Source organism: Primulina tabacum, chromosome 4, assembly GCF_025594145.1.
Source record: "Primulina tabacum isolate GXHZ01 chromosome 4, ASM2559414v2, whole genome shotgun sequence".
Classification (NCBI taxonomy): domain Eukaryota; kingdom Viridiplantae; phylum Streptophyta; class Magnoliopsida; order Lamiales; family Gesneriaceae; genus Primulina; species Primulina tabacum.
Window position 1 is genome coordinate 1,359,359 of NC_134553.1, and position 22,119 is coordinate 1,381,477.

Here is a 22,119-nt window from a genome sequence, read left to right on the forward strand (position 1 = left end):
TGAAATAAAAAAATAACCATTGCAGTACCTGCAATTATATAACTCCACTCGTGTGGTAGAAAACCCTAGAATCTTCACTCTCTCCTCTTCTCTCAGCTCACGCAAATAAACGTTGGGTAATCCGATTGATTGAATTTTCTGTCAATTGGGGGCAATGTTTTTTGTGGTCCTGCCAAGGGTAAGTAAATTTCAAACTAGAGTTACAAGTCTTCATACGATTGGAATTAGTTTCAGCGGCAAACTCAATTAAATTGTAAAACAGTGTCGTGAAAATTTGGTCGGTTTCAGTTTTATGGTCATGCCGGAATATTTTCTTAATGTCGTGTTTTGAGATAATTAGAATCGTTTTCCTGCTTAAATGTATTCCGCAATTTGTATGTTTAGAGTGTAAAAGCATAGGTTTTTGTTTCCTGAAGACTGAGGCTTTATCGTTGGTACAAACTGAAATTGGCACCAGCTTTGTGGCTACTGGCTTTCCAAGTAGCAATTGAATGTTTTTTCTGTTACACGGTGGTTGTGGTGTGGTTACAGTGGTATTAGGTGATGATGCCTCAGCCTAGAAGAAAGAAATGGACTGAGACAGAGGAGAGGACGCTTATAGACAAATATGGAGAGATGTCTTGTGATGGTACTTTATCAAAGATGAAAGCCAGGGAGAAAAAATTCAAGCCTATTGCTTTACACGTGAACTCTGTTCATCATGCTCGGGACCCAGTATCATATCCATGGCAGTGGTCTTGGAAAGATGTGTCCACAAAAGTGCAGAACATGAGGCACCAGTATGCCTTAGTGAAGCAGAAGATAAAAAAGCAAGAATCTTCGGTAGGAGGAACAGGTGAAGAGGAGTTTGATTGGTTGGAAGGGGCCACACATTGGTCGAACTTCCTTAGGTATAAAGAGGTTTTTGGGGATATGCCACTTGTATTTAACAGTATTGATTCGATGATAATGGTTGCAGTAGGAGCTAATGAATGCACAGGAAGGTTTGATCAAAGCGGTCATGAGATGGATATTGGGGAGTTCGGTCAGTTAGTTCCAGTGGGGGAGGGGGACTTTGTAGCAGGTATTGGTGGGGTTGAGAATGGAGTAATGGAATTGGAGTTTGACTATGATGGGGAGGAGGGAGAAGAGAACTATAAAGTAGGTGATAAAAGTGAGAACTGTACGAGGAAAGATGGAGGTTCTGAATTTGTTTGTGAAGATATGGAACCAAATTCTTTGAAAATGAGAAAAAAGAAAAAAGTGTCAAAAGGGTTAGAGAAGAGGGCATGGGCTTTTCTTGCTAACCAGTTGGGGCAGTTGAGGGAGATGGAAACTCGGTTCGAGCAACGTGAGGCGGAGCGAGAGCAGAAGAGGCAAAGGAGAGAACATCTTATGACAGAAATGGACAAGGAACGTGAAAGGAGATGGGAAGAAATGGAGAAGGATAGAGAAGTGAAGGAGAACACAAGGGAGAAGTTACGGAGGCAAACGATTCAAGAATGGGAAGCTATGGAGAGGGAGACTGAAGAAAGAGAGAGAAGAAGAAGAGAAGAGACACTGATACATGAGAGGGAATGGGAGGGCAGGTTGAGTCGAAGAAGATCAGATTGGAAGGCAAGGATGGATGAGATGTTGCATCAGCATCGTGCAGAAATTGGACAGATTCAAGCTAGGATTCTACACGAACAACAGAATCTTACCGGTCAACTTCTTGGAATTATAACACAGTGGACTGGTCATCCGGCAGGACTCTCTGATCACACTGGAGCTAGCTCCCATTATCTATCACAAATGATCCAGAATTTACACCATGAAAATGGTGGAATCGTTCATGGTGATGGCCGTGTGGAGGGAGATAATCAAGAAGATCAGTTCATAGTTGATGGATAAGGTACGACTTGAACCATATAACACAGTAGGAGCAAGAAATAATTATTCGCGTGGAGATAGTGAGGTATGCAAAATGAGTTGACACATGAGTATTTGTATCATAACAGCGCAGTATAAACATTTATTTACCTTGGAGGTACAGCATTCCATTACTAATAATATTTTCCTCGATTATTGGTTTAACCGAAAGGTGATAGCGATTTCGTGAGTTGGTCGATGAGATAAATTTAATTTCTCATTCATTTATTGTTATCTGTTATTCTTAATTCTTGGACCGTGTATAGAGAAACAGGAGGGTGCAAGTGCTTGTTATCTGTTTTACATAATATACTGGCTTACTCGTTTTTTCAGCATTACAATTTGTTTGCCCATTTAGTTCCTTTTGTTTCATTACCTAGTTCGTGCAATTTAATTTATTTTAGCACCTAAATCTACTGATTTTCAAGCTACTTTTTCAGTCATGGATAATAATTTGATTGAGGTTTTTTTCCCCTCGTGATTTACATCAGCGTGTTTTCTTGTCGGGAAAATAGATTTTCATCGTAATATTTGACTAATACAATCTCTTTCATAATTTTTAAACTTGATTGTTGAAAATGAAAAAAGAACAGAAATCAGTATGCCGTAAGTATGGATTCATCATTTAATAATTTGTCTCGTTCGCATTTTTTACATCCTTTCTATTAATTATTAAACTTTTATTTTTTAAAAAAAATTTCTTTCGTAAACTAATAAATTTTAAGACCCAAAAAAATTAATTAAATAAAATAAAATATAAAGGACAATCAAGCGTATCCTTATTTTTGAACACCACAGTCTTCATTGCTGGAATACAAAAAACCTACCTATTTTGTCTTCATATGTTAACACTCGTTAATATTCATGCACCAATGTGGGTGCATGAATGACAGCCAAGAAATTCATCAGAATGAACGGCATTATTTCGCAAAAATCGTCGCAAATTGAAAAACGTCGCTACTTGCGACGGTTTCTCAAAACCCGTCGCTACTTGCGACGGTTTCTCAAAACCCGTCGTTACTTGCGACGGTTTCTCACAAACCGTCGCTATGTGCGACGCTTTCTCACAAACTCGTAAAATAATCTGCATTTTTGAGAACATTGAATCTGAATTTTTGTGTTGAATCTGCATTTTTGAAAACATTGAATCTGACGGCTAGTTACATTAGTGTTTACATAAATGAAACTCGTAAAATAATCGAATAAAACTATTAAAATTTTGTTTTTTCATTTTTTAAATAAAATAGTCAAACATTTTTATCAATTTTTAATAATATTTTAATGAATATTAAAATTAAGTTATTTTTAATATAATAATACTATTTATTTTTAATAATATTTGTTGTAAAATTTTAACAAAATTAGAAAGATATCGAATTAATTAAAATTTAAAAAAAAATGAGTAAGTGGACAGTGAGACCCATAAATAATGAAAGTTGATATTAAATGAATGTGAGTGTGTGTTAATAATGCAGAAAGTGTTAATGTAATGAATATGTGGCTCGTGGACCCCATAATTTTTGAGGAGATGGAAAGTTAATAACATAGATTAACGTGGACGGATGCGGATGCCAAGGTTGATCACACAAGACAATAAAGCAGATTTCACAGAAATTAAAACAAGAAAATGCAAGTTTCTCGGGCAATCTTCTTATCTTATACAATGACTATCAACGCTATTGCATTGTATTTCCAGTTACTATCTTATTTTTGCCTTTTAAGATGTATGTGGCATTCAACCAAGAAAGTTTCTTCATGCCAAAAGTCCCTCCCTTTTCAACTCGTCCTTCAACTCTATGATCTCGTTCTCCGGCAAAATCGCCGTAACTTTCCTTCCTTCACAGACATTCTTGTCACCAGGAAGCACCAAAATAGCCCCTTCTTCGCCTGACTCCGTCGATTCTAAGGCTAAAGCTAACTGGCTTTTGCCCCCTGTACTCGAACTCGTAAAAGTTCCCTTCGTCAAGGTTCACAAAGGTCAAATTTGCACCATACACAATGAAGTCAGACAGTCCTTGCTCTTTCTCCATTATTTCATCGATCTTTTTTCGCTCGTCCAATGCTCTGGTTTTCAACAATGTTGCTAGCTCACTAGGCGTGACCTCCTCTATAGGAAATTCAGCCTTAACCACACCCACATTTAGGCCATTACCCAGTGTCCCATCTGTCTCATTTTTCCTACTTTTTTCACATATTGTCACAACTTTCGGACCCCGTCCTCTGATTTTGGCTATGCATTGCCAAAGGACAGCGGAAAGTGCCTCGAAAGGCGAAAATTCGGCCCCCTCGCGCCTTAGTTTAGATTGAAGATGACTCAGTTGCGTGCCTGGAATATTAAAGGAGAATGTATTCATGTTGCATTCAGTGATCTTCAACCAATTCTCTCCAACCGGTCCGACCCGTTTGATGCTAAGTGGATCCTCCACATCTCCGGGCTGGATATTGGCACTTGTGGACTTTGTGAGAGATTGGGCCAGAGCAATGGGTCGGCCTGGTCCATTACCAGCCATGGTCTTCCCCAATTGGTTCATGAATCTTGCAGCAGAGAATGCATCGCCAAGTGCATGGGCCCAGCTTAGGCCTACAGCCGTTCCTCCACATTTGAATTTTGTTAGCTGTTCTCATATATAAGAAAATTATCACAAAGACTTTATTTAATTCCACTGAAAATATGATATTCATACAAAAGAATGCAGAGACAAAATGTATCCAAAAGTGAAAGAAAGGTTTTATATAATAATTATTCAACCTGCCCAGCCACATACAGGTAGAAAACATACAAGAGAGTTTGAAGGGATGTAAATACAACAGTCAACAAGGTTGTATGAGAAATCTATTCTTGAATTCTAATTAATGAAATTCCTCCCTCTTGCATTTCTTCAACTTTTCTCTCCCTTGTTTCTTATGAGTTTGGCTGACTCGAAGTAGCCTTCCTAAGGTGTAATAACTGCACTGTGCATGGCTCATGATTTGATGATCAGTGGGCGTGGATGATTAACTTGATGTGGTCAAAACAGACAAGTTTTTGGAAAATCCAAGTTTTATTTCTTCCTGACTAATTTTCTGGGTTCTAGATCTTGTACTAAAAGAACACCAGTTGGTGTACCACAGCTAGCAGTTAGAAAGCTAACCTGTATGAAAACAAGTGGAGAAAATGAAAGCTCGGGGCCGATAATTTGACTGGAGACCAACGCTTTCTCATGAGCATCATCCTTCGTCTCCAGCCATTCCTCCAGTGTTTTGTCACATGACGCTTCGATGAACCTCACGCCACTGTCGTTGCACTTGATGTAAGGCCGGCCCACCTCCGTTCGCCGGAACCGGCCGCAAGAGACCGGGAACTCGTTCAGCCACACGAACATCGGCTCCTTGATGACGAGAGCCGTCAATCCCTCGAATGCTTTGTTGCCAAAGTAATAGATGCAGCGTAGGTAATGGAGCTTCATGGCCAAGTCCATGTTATCGGGCTCGTAAATGGAGTCGGGGACCGTTACGTTTCCCGGCCCGATAGACGATAGCTTGATGTTGTAGATGAGGCCTTCTTCCATGGCTGATGAAACCATTTTAATGCTTTGGTGTTTGCCGTTGATATCTATATATATAAATGAAATTTACGGAATTAATAGGAAGACGAGCTAGGAGGAATGGATATACTCATTTTCAAACTTTGTTACATAATAATAATATATAATTTAGTGTTATCGAATAAATAAACTTAAAAAATTACACTAAAATCCCAAAATCTAATAGATATCTTAAGGAGTATAATTAGTCATATTTGCATTAAGGAGTACTTGAAACCATAGAGATTTTTTTTTATAATGAATTTTATTTTATTTTTTTGAAAAATTTTATTTAAGTCCAATTTTAGATTTTTTAATGTATATTTTGCTAACTACCACCTAAATATCATTTATTGTCAGCAAATTATTGGAAAAGGAGAGTTAAAGGTATAAAAAGAGATGAAGCATCCATCCGTGTACAGTTGAGAAATATTGATGGCATACGGGGTCCCAAGTTAAATCTCTTTGAATAATTTTTACACGTATCGATCATCATAAATAAACTTTATAATACAACCTTCATAATTGATCGTAGCGGATATATATATCATGTAACTCAATCAGAAAAGCTAGATGTATATGTATAATTTTAATATATTTGATCCCATTTAATAACTAAATTACACATCAACAATATATATATATACATATATGTATATATATATGTGTGTGTGTGTGTGTGAGCACGTCTGGTGGACAATTTTGTGTATATTACCGTATTTTAAAAAGAGGTAGCTATGCAATTAATGGAGTCAGCAAAGCCTTTCACGGTTGAATAATTACATATTTTTATAGGAGAAAATTATGGGGGCCCATTCATTATGGTACTGTCCATCTGTAAATTGGTTGTATTCAAAACTGAGAGAGTGATTAACAAGTGAGGACAATTGGCTGAAAAAGCAAAAGATATCAGCCTCACGGCCAACACATGAATGGACTCCATTCCAAATTGACAGTTTAGGCCATCTGCAACTCGTTATGTTATTTTGGTGTAATTAATTTCTACACTGAATAAAAACATATCTTCAATGCATCGATTTTTAAAAATAAAAACTTATGTGAGACAGTTTTACTAGTCATATTTTGTGAGACAGATCTCTTATTTGGTTCATTCATGAAAAAATATTACTTTTTATGCTAAGATTCGTGAGACCGTCTCACAATAGATCTACTCATTTTTAAATTATAAACTAAAAAGAATATTCTCTATTATTTTATTCACAACAACTATTTTATTCCACAAAATATTTTCAACACAATAATTAAAATATCTATAATATCTAAAATAATTTCTATGTTGATATTTATTATAAATATTAATGAATTAAAAAATTAATTAAATATAGTTTAAAAAATTTAAATATTTAATCTTATTATTTTAAATACTTGAACTTATTACTTAATTGAATGTAATTACTTAACTATTCAAAAGAAAAATTACAATCACACATAAAATAATCTGAAGAAAAATCATTAACATAGAACAAATATTAAAATAATGCTTATAAAATAAAAATGAAACACAAATTCCAAGCTTTAATAAATTTATTTAAACGATTATTTTAATTAATTCGAATATTAAATTTTATTGATTTAAATAATTAAATTTATTACTTGATTTAATATAATAATAAAAATTACTAGTAAATTTCGTAAACTTGTTTATATATATATTTACTCTTAGGACAACGTTCTATCCAATGGTATACGATAAATGATTGATCTAAGCATCGAACAATTCCTATGTTCAGACGATTTATTTCAAAGTTTCCGAGTCGTCATCGATGTTGTGATTTATTTATGCAATCATCGTTGAAGTAGTGAGAATCGGATTTCAATTATGAAATATCAAATGCATCAACATTGCATTTGATATGAAGAAATCAAATTATTTTTAAATTCTATGATATTTCAGACCTCCTAATTTCCCCTCGAGCGTCAATGGACAAGTGTGGAGCTTGTGTTTGGGCCATGGATAATGGTCGTACAGGGTTAGTCTATTCTCCACGAGAATTATCCAACTCACCGCTAATTAGTTGGTCAATATCATTGAATCGTATAAATCCTTTAATGGCAAACACGATCATTATCCGTACGGCAAATTTTAGCTTCAATATTTGTCAAATCCAGCAATGATGTACATAATTTACCCATCATCTCCACTAGTTTGTGTTTATTCAACTCTTTTCAACACAAATAGTGTAGATTCAATAAAATACGATAAAGAAACCGTGACTATCATCAATTATGTGAACTAGAGCTAGTGGAAATAGAAGAAGTGAGGTGAAGTCAACTAACTAGTTCTGGACTAATACCCAACAAAAGCTCAAGGGAAAAGAGCCCGAAAGGATGGGTTAAATTATATAAGACAACTATTACAACTCTCCATCAATGAAATGAATGAAACCACCCCTGCCTTGTCCCCCTATATATCTTAGGTTTCTTAGGTAAATATAAGAATTCTATGTTACAAAAAACAAAATTTTGGTGATGTGGAATTAGATCTACAAATACGCTCATTTCGTGGCCAATCAATAAAAGGCTGGTTTTCCAGAACCTACATTCTCACTTTGACTCGCAATTACACTCACTCAGCGCAGCGGCTTTACCCAAATGAATATCACATCTTCCAACACCCATCGAGAGCCTCTAATCTGTTGCTCGGTATTTCCAATGCACCAGGAGAAGGTCGCGCCCACGCAAACATCTGGACTCCCATGTACTGATCTGTTCGAATGATTCAGATTATTGGCAAAGATCACCAATGCTACCATTGCACCAGAAGAGATGCAGATAGGCAATAGGCCACGTTCATTTGTTAAGTCAATGAATCAAGTTGCACTAGTTGAATAACAATCAGAAAGGAACCACGTAGGGCATAGCACAAACGTCAGCTGATTTGATAACTACAGCTTTGGACCATACATGTTGCTCCGTGACCAAAACTGATTCCGACTTCATCCTAGTTGAAGGGGGCTGCTGCTTGCTGAATAACCAGCCTTGATCATCATGTTCAGACCAGTCTCCTAACTTGGGTACCGTTAGTACCTCATTCAGATACTTGGAATCTGGATGGGGTGGTCTCCTTGTTGCTTCGGCAATTGGATCCTCCATCTTTGGCTCAGGGGGTGCCTTGTTCAAATAACTGGAATTATGAAGGGATACCTTTGAACCTTCATTAAGTTGATCACTGATCATTGTAGAGGATGTAATAGGCTTAGATGACGATGATTTTTGGGCCTCAATCATACCATTTATCAACCGCTCGCCTTTATCATGCAAAACACTGCTAGGAACCACATGCTTATTAGAAGCAGATGCACTGGGGGTTCGATATGTTTCGAGTTTTCTTCCATTTTCAGTCGACTGATGAGGAGTGGGCCTTGGCATTTTCATAGGCCTTGTTTCGTTCGCTGTAAAACAAGGAACACTAATCAGAGTGGCTAGAAATGCTTCATTTGAGTAGAACGTGGATATAAATCTGTTTGTCAAATTACAAAATAAGTGAGCTGACGTTTTAATAAGTAGAGCAAGCAGTAACCATTATAATAGTAACTGACAGAGAATTTTTTAGCCTTTTCGAGTGTAGTGGGAAAATGACGTATAGTTTGACTACGGAACAAGAGAACCCACCAAGGAAAAAACCATTTGTGGCCATATCTTTCCTTTTTTTGATATTTCCGTCAGTAATAATGCTATTCTTAACATCCTTCAAGAAATCTGTGCCTTTGTTGCTGGTAACACCAACAAGATCATTGTTCGCAAGATCTCTGGGCTTTTCTTCCTCGGTTTTCTTACTTTCGGTTTCTACTTTCAGCTTCTCTTTAATTTTCTTCTCCTCTTTTTTCTTCTTCCTGTCTTTTTCCTTCTCAACACGTTTTCCGACTTTGTCTTTGTCTTTGTGTTTGTCTCGATGCTTATTGTCACCAATTTCCTTAGATTTTTCTTTATCTTCCCGCCTGCTGTCAATGTTTCCCTCCTCTGGTCTGGGAATCCCATCAACTTTACTTTTGCCAAATGTGGCGAAGTTTTGTACGGTTGAATTTCCACCAGTCTCATTCCTAACCCCTTGAGCATCCATTTTCCTAGTATCAACTCTCTTATCTTTGTTATAGCTCATCTTTTCTTCTGCCAATGTTCCCGAAGAATTTCTGGCAGATCTTGATGCTGTCTCTTGACAACTTTTGTCCAATCCTGCAAGTCCCTCAGGCAACTGGCTGCTTGCTCTACTCGTCTCATCGGCTCGGATCCTTCTGTCCAGCTCCTGCAAAAATTTTGATTCCTTGTTTTCCAGGGAAGGCTGGCTGTTTTGAAAAGGTCTCCCGCCGTTTTGACCTGGAAAAGGTGCAGAAACTTTTCCTTCATCCGCAATACTGCTTCTATCTTTAGACTCGCCTTTCGGACGAAGACTCGCATGACCTTTTTCCCCAAGTTTTCCCGCAACTGTTGATTCCTCTGAGATGCTGCTTTTCTCTTTGTCTTTGCCTCGATCATCCTTGTCCTTCTTCTTGTCTCTGTGTTTTTCTTTTCTGTCCTTGTGTTTTCCTTTACGATCTTTCTTGTCTCTGTGTTTTTCATCACTTCCATCTTTCTCCCCCTTTTCTTTATCTTTACTCCTGTCCTTGTCTTTTTGGTCCTTTTTGTGCTTTTTCTCCTTGCGCTTTGCCTGAAAGCATGATAATAGTAAGGACATTTCTTCCCTAAATTTCAAAGAAATAATCGAAGTACAAACTCGGTCAAATAATGAAAGTGTATCACAGGAAGAATTCAGTCCATAACTGAACATAATTCAAACTTAAAGCCGTCACTGATTCAAACTCAGCGCCTTATAATCATGGAACTCTTTTATGATGCACAAAAGATTCAACAGCACAGACACCTAGCTGAGATGTGAAAAGGACAGCAAACACTCGGCTATGGAGGCCGCATTATAAAGAGAAGGCCACAATTGCTACATAAAAGGGACGAACTGCTTTCCTTTCTCCCTTCATCGATAAATAGCATCTAATTATAAATCTAGTATCAATAATGAGTCTCAACATCAATCCAAATACCATATATATCGCAATTCAATCAATATTATGATTAGAAAGATGTGACAGTCGTTATGTACACATCAGCCTGCTTAATTTTGGGAGGTGACTTCAGTAATTATACTTATGTACAGTGAATTTTGACTCTTGCATCACATGCATGAATGCAAATTTTGAGCTCCTTCATTCTGAAGATGTATAATTGAGCATATGACCATACACAGTGTTATGGACCCTAGTTATGGATCCTGTTATGAACATAACACATTGTTTCACCGTAAGCAAAAGAAAATCCATTGTAAAATGACTATCAACAATCCAGAACACTTTAGATGGTGGAAGACAACGCATTTAACATAAGCAAATGTGTTGAAAAACACTCTGCATCACAAACACTCATTTCTAATAATTTTACACATTTCTTGTTTTCCAAGCAGCATTCCTAAAATGCCATAAACTCACCATCAACAGAGAAAGAGAGGGACAAGAAAATGTTTTTTTTTTTTTTAATTTGGTTGAATAGTTTCAGCGTAATAATTTGTTTGTATTCACCATGATTTCTTCTCTCCACCGATAATCTTCCAAAGTTTTGAACTAATATAAAAATGGCCACCTTTTTTCTTTCCAGTCCTTCCTTTTGTATTCACCATAATTTCTTCCCTCCGCAGATTATCTTCCAAAGTTTTGAACTAAAGTAAAAACAGCCCCTTTTTTCTCATTTCAGTCCTTCCTTTTTTAGTTGGTGGCGAAAGTGGATTAAAGATTGTCAAGAAATTAACTTATAAAAACAGAATTTTCTCAAATATTCCAGCAGTTAAGAACTACAATATTTCATGCAAACAAAATAAACTCATACAATCAAAACATTGCGGCCACCGGAAACATGCAAGAAATTGAGTTCCTTAAAAGCAATTCATCGTAAATTCGTAATGCAGAACAAAACAAAAAACATAATCAGCCTCTGCGAACACACTTATTAACTGTCTAATGGAACCTCAATGGCATGGGTGGTTATCGCTTGAAGTAAGAACATGTCCAATGTATACCAAGCTAGACAAACATATTCAAAAAGCATTTCAATTATCTAACCCCCAAGAAAATTAGCTTTATATCAACAATGCTTTCTCACCTCCCATTATGGGAGAGTCAACATTCTCGATCGTAAACCTAAAGTATAAAAACATTTCAACATCTATAATACAAAATTATGCGAGAAAAGTTAATCAATCAATCAAAAGGTCATTAATCTATAAGATATATTGAGAAAAAAGATTGTTCCGAAAGAAAAGTTCTTAATACGCAACATATGGTGACGTTCAGACTTCAATCATCCATTCTGATTGTCAAGCATTGTGTATTCAATATTTTTATTCAACAAATGCTGTCATACAACGCAACACTAAATTCTCCATATTCTACTTCTTTCTTTTCTCAAGTTGAATGCGCACAAGATGATATGATAACATATATATGTATGTGTATATATATAAACCTTTTTTCCTCATGAATCTTGGTTCATGCTTGATGTTGTTGAACAACAAAAATCCAATATCGTGGCTTTTTCCTAAGTGAATTTAAGCATGATTACACAAAAACGGTCAACCACGTTGACAGACATCTTTGAAACAGAAAGCCAACATTGTGATCAAGTTACACTCACAAAGATCAACGGATTTGAAGTACTAGTCCAATCGCAGGTCCTTTCTCTTTCACAATAATATCAGAACGACTCCATGGTGGTGTTAGGTATCAGCATGCTTTACATACGACAATATTTACAAAAAGATTCAAACCAACAAAGATATGAGCATCTAACGGAAATAATCGTGTAAGAAAGTAACTTATTTACTTTTTTATTTGTCAATGGATTGGAAAATGCAAGATCTTTATGGGATGACTCATCACCAAGCAGGAAGTAAATAGATACTGAAACAGGCATACATATGTCCATCCAAACACATGCAGTATCTGGAATTCAAGTGTAAGGACAAAAGGAACGGACGAACCTCTTTCAACAAGTCTATTTCTTCTGGTCTGTGCTTCCTTTCATATCCTGGTGGTGGAAATGGAAAACAGCGAGACATTGCACACTTCACCAGAACATACAAAATGATTACGGTCAAGTTTACTATATTGTTGGATTCATGGGCGGCGCTTCCCTTGGCCCAGTGGGCGCAGCTGCCTACATTGGTATTGGCGGAGTCAGAAATTTGATACTACCTGGCTAAAAAATTTCTTAACAAAACAAAAAAAAAATATGTCAATTTACTTCAAAGCGATTAGATATTCTAGGTTAAAATCTTAATTTTTCTAGGATCAGTCTTTCTTTTTCTGCTTGGTCTATTTGGGTTAGGTACAAAAAATTTAACTTTTTTGGAGTCGATCTTTCTTTTCCTACTTAAGCTATCTGGGCATAAAAGTTGAGCTAGAGAGTGTTTTCAATCAAATGACCAATTAGTGATGACTAAATGAATGAAAGCCATGTTATCTATGTAAATAAAAAAAATATTTGTAACAGTTGTTGTACAAAGGTTTCAAACTATAAAGACTCGAAAAGACCAATTGTAAGATAATTATTTTGTAGTGATTAATGATTATTTGATTAGAATATTTGTATTTTATTTATTAATTATAGTATATTGTTGCCTATACTGAACCAAAATCCTAGCTCCGTCCCTGGTTGGACACATTGATATCGAGCTTCACCATTGCCCCATATAACTAAGTGCAGTTGCCTCAACTTAGAACCTATGTTATGTACTCTTGGTCCCAGACATGGAATAAATACAAAGCAGTAATCCAAAGGAGTGCAATACACAACAGTTACTGAACAAACACTATATGAACCAAATCAAGAAAAATGTTATTATAATGCAGGTCATGCATTACAAAATTGAACAAAAACAAAGTTAATCCATAGAGGTTCTTAATAAAGATACATATACCAGTGGTTGACGATCTAATTAAATGTCTACTAAGACAATGAAATTAATTTATCATCACTTTCTCTTGCAAGTGCATAAAAGCGACAATTATCACTCTGAGATTCCAAAAGTTTCCAATTTCATCAACTCTATCAAGTTGAACGGTCTTTCTTAGGCAAAAAAAAAATTTGCAAAGCTAGCATATAAAGTTAGTTCTTGAGTTCCATACGATTAAAACTAGCTCTCATCGGTTTTCAAATCTGCAAAGCAGATCTATCCCAGGGCACTTCCAAGTGAATTTCCCAGCTTTTAAAATTGACAGATCATTACCCAATTGCAACAGAAAATTAGCTCATCGGCAGCATGATCATAAATTAGTGGCATTGTCTTAGTAAACTTGTAATTAGATCGCCAACCACTAGCAAATCTTTCTTTCTTAAGAACCCTACGGATTAACTTAGTCTTTGTTCAATTTTGCATTGCATGATCTGCATTATATCAGCATTTTTCTTGATTTGGTTCATAGTAGTGTTTGTTCAGTAAGTGTAGTGTATTGCAGTCCTTTGGATTACTGCTCTGTATTTATTCATATGTCTGGGACCAAGAGTACAAAGGTTCTAAGTTAAGGCGGCTGCACTGAGTTACATGGGGCAATAGTGAAGCTCAATATCAATGTTGGGTCATGTTGCATGTACAAAAATATAGCGGCCGGTCCATTCCCATATTAAGTTTAAATTAAAGCTAACATCTTTCATCATTAGACTAACTTGGATGTGTTGGAAGGCGGGGCAAACCAAAATGCATTGAAACCACGATATTCTTTTATTATGTTTTGATTTAGTAGAGAAAATATAAACTTGTAATGGTTAACTTAACATATAATGGGTTTTAATACTTGCCTTTGCAAGAAGTTGAGCAAATTGAGAATGAGAAAAATCAATGAGCCGAAGCTTGAGTTCTTTCGCCGGTTCTTTATCCGGTCTGCTTGTGAAAGAAAATGTGGTTATGGATAAATACATCAACTACTTAAAACAAAGAATGCAAATTGAACTTTCATGACTTTCGAGGATAGAAAAACTACTTTGTTCCAACTTCTCCAACATGCAATTCACACTGTGTTTATGTTATCCAATTGAATCACAAAAACCTGTCACCAATTTATAATATTTTATATTCAATTGAAATCTTTAATTATTAACTTCACAATTCTAAAACCCATTAGCACAGATCAACAAACTATTTCTAGTTCAATCCCACCACCAAAAAGAAGAAATTGATAATTAAAATTGTTTACCAAAAAAATTCAGAAGTTGAAAGTAAGAACCTCAAAAGGAAAGCACTAAGTTGTGGATCCATACCAAATTTTTGCAAAGCCATAAAAATAATAAGAATTTCAATCTAAAATAAACCTAACAAAAACTTAAATTTTCGATATATTGTAAATGCAGACTCCCATATCTCATAACAAAACAAAAACACCAACAAAATAATTTATATGATCAAATGGAATTGCTTGAATCAAATAAAGTCTTAGACTCTTAATCTTATACAAAACCTTTATTCAAACTTACACAAATCAAATTCTATTAAAGTACAAACTTTATTCAAACTCAAAATCTAATTTTCAGTTCATTTATCCCTATACAATTAAGAAAAACAGTTTGCTAAGTTAAAAAAATTATAACCGAAAAGGATGATAGAAAATTTTCATATCTATCAAACCAAGTAGGGATGAAAAGGAAGACGTGATCCAGGTTAATTAAAAAAATAATATCCTCTTCAAGGGCAAGAAAGTGTTGGATTTTCTGTTCAGATTTATGATGTCCCAACAATGGAGCCACTCTTTGGTGTAATATCTCAAAGTCTTAATCAGACTAGAGCAGAAAACAAAAAATTGCATATTTGAAAAACTTCTCCATTCAACAAAATTCACCATTCGATTTAGAGTTACCGAATTTCGCATCGATTAGCCGAGCTGACAGTACAACTCAACACCTTGAACATTTCATGCATTACCGAGGAATGACATTACTTATGCAACAATGTGCCAAATAACAAACATACTGTACCTGGAATTTGGATAACACAATAAAAAGATGAATTTTATGTAAAAAGCTAATAATTTCATTATGATATAAGGTTATTGCAGAGTACGAGAGCCTGTTGTGCACTGCTTAAATTTTCAAGCCTTTCAGACTATTTCTTTATTTTCAGAGAGTACTATATACTTCATTGTTAAACTATTTCAGCTTTTTGCAACAAATGGATTCTCTTTTAATTATGAAAATATCTTGGAGTTGTGCTAAAAATAAAGTATAAAATACATTATTTCTGAAAAGAATTATCATTTCCAGCAATTGAAAAGCCTGGGGAAAAAAGAAGAAGAAGAGATCAAGAACCCTGTAATGAGCAAAGCGCTTGTCACGGCTAATCTGTCCACTTTTTGGAATTTAATTATATTGGATAACCTAGCAAAGATGTCAATTGGTTCAGTATAGTAATTTCCCTGAAATCGAACTTAAAAAAGTTTCAAAATCACAAAAATTGGGCAGAAGAGAAGCAAGAAACCACAAGTGAGAATCCACCACAAACAATCAAGAAATCGAATAGGGTTCCAAATTACTCTACACCCAGCTATTCACAGAGAAATCCAGAACAAAATTAAAGCAGGGGCATAGAGTTTGAAAGCATAACCCGATAAAGTCTGGAGTGGTAATGCGATGAAGAATCGATGAAGATGCAGGCGATATCAGAAGAAAGGGAGAGGAGATCGGTCGAAGAAACGATAAATCGGAGAGGTGAGAAGTTTTATAACAAGGTGCAATTACTGACAAGCCAAAAAAGGAAAAGAAAAGAAAAAATATATGTACCGTGGGTTTGAGTAAGGGCTTTAATACAGTAATTTATTTAAGGATTCAAAATCTTTCAGCTTAGAAAAATGTTTTAGATTTTTATCCGATGAAGCTTCATATTTAGGCTATGTTTGATATGTGTGATGAGATAAATAAATGATTAATAATTAGACTATGTTTGGTAGTCATGATAAGAGAATGATTATTAAATAATAATCTCTTATCTCGCGTTTGGTTCATTTTTTATTTAGTCTGCACGCCCTTCATTATGATTGAAAGTCCGCATTATTCATGTTATTTGTGTGATTAAATATCCTTCCTCAAAAAGGTGTGATAATGTATAATTTTTGAATAGTGATCATGATAAAATTGTATATTGATCATAATACCATTGAATTGTCTTCTTCAATATTATATGAAAATTAAAATTAGTGAAAATTTAATAATTAATATAATATTTAAATTTTTATTATATTTTTTTATACATTAATTTTATATTTTTTTTATTATTTTTAATTATTAAAAAAAATAAATTGTAATACAAATTTATCTTAAATTAAATTTTTATAAATTTTTAATCTTATTAATTAATTTTTTATTATTATTAATTAATTTTAATAAAAATAAATTATAATTATAAATATTTAATTACCTATCCAATTATTTTAATAATATATTCTTAAACCAATTAATTAATTATTATTATATTCATAACAATTATTATTATATTAATCAAAATATAAAACTATATATTATTTGTGTGTTAAAAATAATTGAGAACATTAAAATTTTATATTGTTATATCATTTTATTAATTATCACAGCAAACAAAAAGATATTAATAATATCAAACATATCAACAAATTTAATTTTCATCGTCTTGTTTTTTTTTTTTTTGAAATATTCATCGTCTTGTTTTATTCAAACACATTAACAACTTATTTTAAAAATAAAATAAAATAAATCGTACAACTTATGAGCTCATTAAATAGCTTACAAGATATAAGAGCTTATAAACTGTTTTAAATAATTTCAGTCGAACATCCTCTGCTAACGAATTCTAGGTTTGATTTCCATGAGATTTGGTGACGATTGAAATTGGATCGAGGGACAAATCAAATGCCAAATTTAATTATTCAACTTCGTGTTAACCAATAACTCGATAGATTAACCCTTTCTCCCTCCATATTTGTGTAAATTGTATTTGTGGATATGGGTAAGCATTCGTTTAGTTAAACCGAATTAACTTATAAATTCTTTCTAATTCTAAAAAATATCGCTTAAATCGTTTTTTTTTTTTTAAAGTTGTTATAAAATAATAATATTTTTTTTACACAGGCCTCGTATATTTTCAATACACATAATATACTTTTTGTTTGAATGTGATATTTAGTCTTTACGTTATTGTAAAAAATTACATAAATATTACTCGTCTAGTTTTTTTGAAACGAAAATAGTTATCAAATCTGTATAATTAAGTTTTCGAACAATTTATTTTTCAATTGACAAGTATACTCAAAGTTTTTTTGTTTAAATTACACAACTCTCATTGATGCCACATGCTATGATTATTAAACTTAATAACATTTAATGACAGCGAAGTACATACCGAGACATACGCAAGAATTTTGAGTTAATAACCCCTCAATGCCCAAATAAAGATCAAACTACAAATAGGAAATTAAGAAACTTAAACTATAAAGTCAACGTATAAACGTAAAACTATGTTACAAAATTCAAGTAAATGATTAAATATACAAAAAAATAAATAAATGTACCAAGAACAACAACAAATAATAAAATTAATTGCACAAATTGAATAGATGAATATTGGGGAGTATGTGACCGGTGAATGATAATAAAGAAAAACAAATAAATTAATAGCTGAAACTTATGATATTTTCAAGAAAGAAAATGTATCGTGGTGTTTGGAATGGTTTTTTTTTTTTTTTTTTTTTGGCATATTGCCCGATTTTTAAAAGTAATTTTGGGAGTGTTTGTAAAATATTATGTTTTTTTTATAGAAGTAATTAAGTTTATAATTACGAAAAATATGAAAAATTATAATTGAACAGTGTTTGAAAATAAAAATGAAAAATTAAAATTTCTTTAAGATACATCGTTTAATAAACATACAAGTCATTTCCATACTAACTTTTTAATAAAATAACAAAAATACTCTTATTAAATAACACATATATCTCTTCATTTATTCGAACGAATATAAATGTTGTTTTTGGATTTGTGTTTTGAATTAAACAAAAATATTGAAGATAAAAGTGTTCAGATTTTATTTATTTATCAAAATAATATAATCACATTCTGAAAAATCATAATCGACATAAAACTAGTTTTGAGAGTCTAATTAAATTAAATTGAAACATAATCAAAATTTGAGGTTAAGAAACATAAAAATAAAAAATGAAAATGTATGATTTTTTAATGATCGCTAACACTCATGTATCGATTATTTCTTTTATAATATTATAAAATACTAAAAAAAAAGTTCCAGCTTAAAAAATACAAATTTTATTATATGATATTAAAATTGTATTAATAATGTTTTCGTCATATAACGAACCAAAAAATAATTTAATTTATGCGTATTAATTTTTTTCAAAGGTACAATTTATTTGTTCTAAATAATGGAGAGAACTAATCATGATTTCAACAAACAATCATCAATATATTGAAATATCAGTTTTATTTGGAAAAAATTTGTATGATTTATTTAGGTTGATTAATTAATTCAGTTTTGCCCAGCTTCTGAACACTATTTTCTTCCAAATGCATAACCAAACAGCGTCTTATGTGGTAAAGGGTTAGGCGCGTGAGTAGGCGGCGCGTGGTGGGATATCCCGTGAAATTATGTTTGAGGGAGTGGGATGGTTCCTGTATTGGCTGTTTCTTGCACAAATTTTGCATCTCCACGTGGCATTGCCGACATCTCTGTGTCTGGCCGTACACGTGTCCAGATGGAATTTACGTCACGAACCTGAAAATTTCTGGCAAATTTTATTCAATTATTATCTTTTTTTTTTAATACAGCGTGGGAGTTTTTTTTATCACGGATAATCAATATTTGTTATATATATATTTGAGTATTTAAATATATGTATCGAATATTAATATTAATAATGTTATTTTAATTTTATAATCAAAATTTTAATTTTTATATTATATTTAAAACAATTGATAATATTAATAATGTTATTAAATTTTTAATATTAATAATGTTATTTTAATTTTATAATCAAAATTTTAAATTTTATATTAGATTTAAAACAATTGATATTCAAATATTATATATTAATATAATTATTTGATTGTTTTGTCAGTCAAAAGAGTACAAAAATATTTTTTTAAAAAAATCAAAAGTTGAAAAATATGTTATTTCTTACAAAAACTGAATACGAACTTAACTTTGATTTTGAGATTTAAAGCAAATTTATCCCTTAAATTTTTCGGGGTTTAAAAAAACTTCAATCCCCATGTACGATTGTTCCAAAAATACCCTCGAGATAAACCCATCCGCGGCAGATTATCCAAATAATACAACGCCCACTCGACGCAGGAGATAATAACTCTTTTAAGGAAATGGATATAAATCTCTCTTCGTCCGAGCTTTCCTTCGAAAGCTAAGAGGGGCCGAGCATAAACCCTAGCCGCTTCGTCAAATTATTTAGGTATTTTTATTTCTCCTTTCCACTCCGAGATTATACCCTGTGAATGGTGCTATTGGTTTTTTGCCTCTTAATTCTGTTCCAGTTGCTGCTTAAGATCATTTTTGAGGTAGGATCAAATCCAAATGCTTCAGTTTTATGTAAAAAGTTGGAATTGTTTATTGTTCACTTGATTTTATGTTTTGATGCTTTGCGTTTACATGTCAATTTAATTTAGTGTTTCTTCTGCATCATGTTTACTGTGATAATCCGCCACTAAATTTGAAAAAGGCCCAGGTCGATATGATATTAATCGGAGTATAGTTTAAATTAATTGGATTGAACAGTTGACTGGTTATTTTAGCTACTTGCAGGATTGTCTTTCTTGTGCTAGTAATGAGTGTGTTAGGTGTTATCTAGCTCTTTGTAAATTTAATCCGCAAATTGTCTATTGTTAAATCGTTTGCTTGTGAATTTCTTTATTACAGATTTTCGCACAAATGGCACGCTTCAACAAAGTTGGAACTCTGTTGAGACACAGCATGCTTTCCAGCACTGCATCGAATTACCAATCATCAATATTTAATGCTGTTCGCTGCATGTCGACGAAACTTTTTATCGGAGGTTTATTCTCTGAATCCCATAGAATTTCTGACCCTTGTATTTTGTTCCCCTGATCTGAGATATTAATTTTTTTCCCTTCAATAGGGCTCTCGTATGGTACCGATGATCAGTCTCTAAGAGATGCATTTTCCAGCTTTGGTGATGTAGTTGAAGGTGAGAAAATATTATGCAATGTCTATCCTTTTAGAATATTTTTGTAGCCAGCTGCAATTCATCGTATTCCTTCACTTGAAGCAGTGTTGGAGCATTTACTCAAATATGGCTTCAATGCTTGACCATTTGGTTTAATTCCAAGATTTTCGCATTAATTTTTGCTTTGATCATCTTTCTTTTCTGAGATCAGACTTTAATTGCATCAATCATCAACATTACAAAAGCCTCAACCTCTCTATAGTTGGCTCAGTTGACATGAATGTTATGTTTTCTTTGGGCTCTATCTGACATTAAATCTTTTAATAAAACTGTTCTTGTTAACTTTGAGTCGTATTAGATTTGTGTAGCCATTTTTAATAGAAATTAAATTGTCTTTTTAGATACAACTATATTGTCTTTTGTGTCAGTATCAATATGTATCAGCCACACGTTGCTTTTGTGTTTGTCACAAGTACATTTTTGAAGTTGTATTGGCTCTTCCAACTTAGACTCGGCTGTGGTTTGGATTCGACGTCATTGTTCTTGTTGTGTTAGCCGTCATCATTGTTCTTGGTGTGTCAGCCGTGTGTCAGTTCTTTTGGATGTAATTTATGTTAAAAACCTGAACTAGTCTGTGTTTGCTTTACTGCACTATGTTAACACATAAAACCTTGAATCCTTATTTTGTACAGCTAAAGTCATCACTGACAGAGACACTGGGAAATCAAGAGGGTTTGGATTTGTGAATTACTCGAGTGACGACTCTGCCAACTCAGCTCTGTCAGCCATGGATGGACAGGTGAGGTTTTACGTCAGTCCTCTGTTCCATGGTTGATTAGTGTTTGAACGATGAGTTATGCGCCACTATAAATGGAAAACATTGTACCTGTAATAAGAGATATGGGATCACCCATTTGATGCTTCATACCAAGGAAAATAAAGGAGGAACTGTTTTTCTATTGTCTTGGATATGCTTGTAAACAATGGCTAATCTTCTGTATTTTCTCCCTATTGCTTCAGCAACTGAACGGGAGGAACATCCGGGTGAGTCTCGCCCAGGAACGAGCACCTCGCAGTAACTACAACAATTCTGGTGGTTATGGTGGTGGGTTTGGCAGTCGTGGAGCAGCTGATGATGGATATTAAGCCCACTTATAGCTTGTTCTTTCGTCCATATGGGCATGACTAGTTTGAATTTATAAACTTGATTTGCATAATGTTTTTGGGCCCTGCTTTTGTTTGCTTGCCCTTTTTGAGCCCATAAATGCTACGTCGGTTCATCATTTTTCTTAGGTTTGCTTAAGTTGATGTCACTTGTTTTTAGTGGGAATGACCGAGCTAATTGGTTGGCTACACTACATACATGATATGAAAATCGGACATTCGCAACTCGTATCTACGTTATACAATGGGTGGTTCCGCGATGCTGATCAGAGCAT

The 22,119-nt window shown here is 33.8% G+C and overlaps 4 protein-coding genes and 1 long non-coding RNA gene across 11 annotated transcripts; 3 read left to right on the plus strand and 2 right to left on the minus strand.

Moving 5' to 3' along the window:
* The first annotated feature begins 32 nt into the window (after window positions 1-32).
* Window positions 33-2,251, plus strand: LOC142542218 (uncharacterized). Of its 2 annotated transcripts, none has more exons than XM_075648726.1 (2): window positions 33-178; window positions 417-2,251. In XM_075648726.1, exon 2 carries the CDS (start codon window positions 544-546, stop codon window positions 1,870-1,872), a length of 1,329 nt encoding a protein of 442 aa, XP_075504841.1. In that variant the 5' UTR covers window positions 33-178; window positions 417-543; the 3' UTR covers window positions 1,873-2,251. The 2 variants fall into 2 exon arrangements, with proteins under 2 accessions (XP_075504841.1, XP_075504842.1); XM_075648727.1 differs by having other exon boundaries at window positions 532-2,251.
* A 1,170-nt stretch (window positions 2,252-3,421) lies between these two features.
* Window positions 3,422-5,490, minus strand: LOC142542219 (protein ECERIFERUM 26-like). Its single transcript, XM_075648728.1, is given in 3 exon segments — window positions 3,422-3,778; window positions 3,780-4,505; window positions 5,022-5,490. Coding segments are annotated over 3 exon segments (1,293 nt in total). The 5' UTR covers window positions 5,454-5,490; the 3' UTR covers window positions 3,422-3,643.
* Window positions 5,491-7,734: 2,244 nt separating this feature from the next.
* LOC142542221 (uncharacterized) lies at window positions 7,735-16,252 on the minus strand. Of its 5 annotated transcripts, none has more exons than XM_075648734.1 (5): window positions 16,105-16,252; window positions 14,310-14,391; window positions 12,493-12,721; window positions 9,087-10,119; window positions 7,735-8,866 (listed from the first exon to the last, which is right to left on the minus strand). In XM_075648734.1, exons 3-5 carry the CDS (start codon window positions 12,568-12,570, stop codon window positions 8,310-8,312), a joined length of 1,668 nt encoding a protein of 555 aa, XP_075504849.1. In that variant the 5' UTR covers window positions 12,571-12,721; window positions 14,310-14,391; window positions 16,105-16,252; the 3' UTR covers window positions 7,735-8,309. The 5 variants fall into 5 exon arrangements, with proteins under 5 accessions (XP_075504849.1, XP_075504845.1, XP_075504846.1 ...); XM_075648730.1 differs by having other exon boundaries at window positions 12,493-12,664; window positions 14,306-14,391; XM_075648731.1 differs by lacking the exon at window positions 16,105-16,252 and adding an exon at window positions 14,492-15,117.
* Window positions 14,300-15,794, plus strand: LOC142542222 (uncharacterized). Its single transcript, XR_012819487.1, has 2 exons — window positions 14,300-14,377; window positions 15,111-15,794. It is a non-coding gene; the product is annotated as an uncharacterized LOC142542222 (long non-coding RNA).
* Window positions 16,253-19,802: 3,550 nt separating the features above from the next.
* Window positions 19,803-22,038, plus strand: LOC142542224 (glycine-rich RNA-binding protein 2, mitochondrial-like). Of its 2 annotated transcripts, none has more exons than XM_075648737.1 (5): window positions 19,803-19,948; window positions 20,413-20,548; window positions 20,633-20,701; window positions 21,373-21,479; window positions 21,701-21,993. In XM_075648737.1, the coding sequence occupies exons 2-5, from the start codon at window positions 20,425-20,427 to the stop codon at window positions 21,824-21,826; spliced, it is 426 nt and encodes a 141-aa protein (XP_075504852.1). In that variant the 5' UTR covers window positions 19,803-19,948; window positions 20,413-20,424; the 3' UTR covers window positions 21,827-21,993. The 2 variants fall into 2 exon arrangements, with proteins under 2 accessions (XP_075504852.1, XP_075504851.1); XM_075648736.1 differs by having other exon boundaries at window positions 19,895-20,054; window positions 21,701-22,038.
* Window positions 22,039-22,119: the final 81 nt, after the last annotated feature.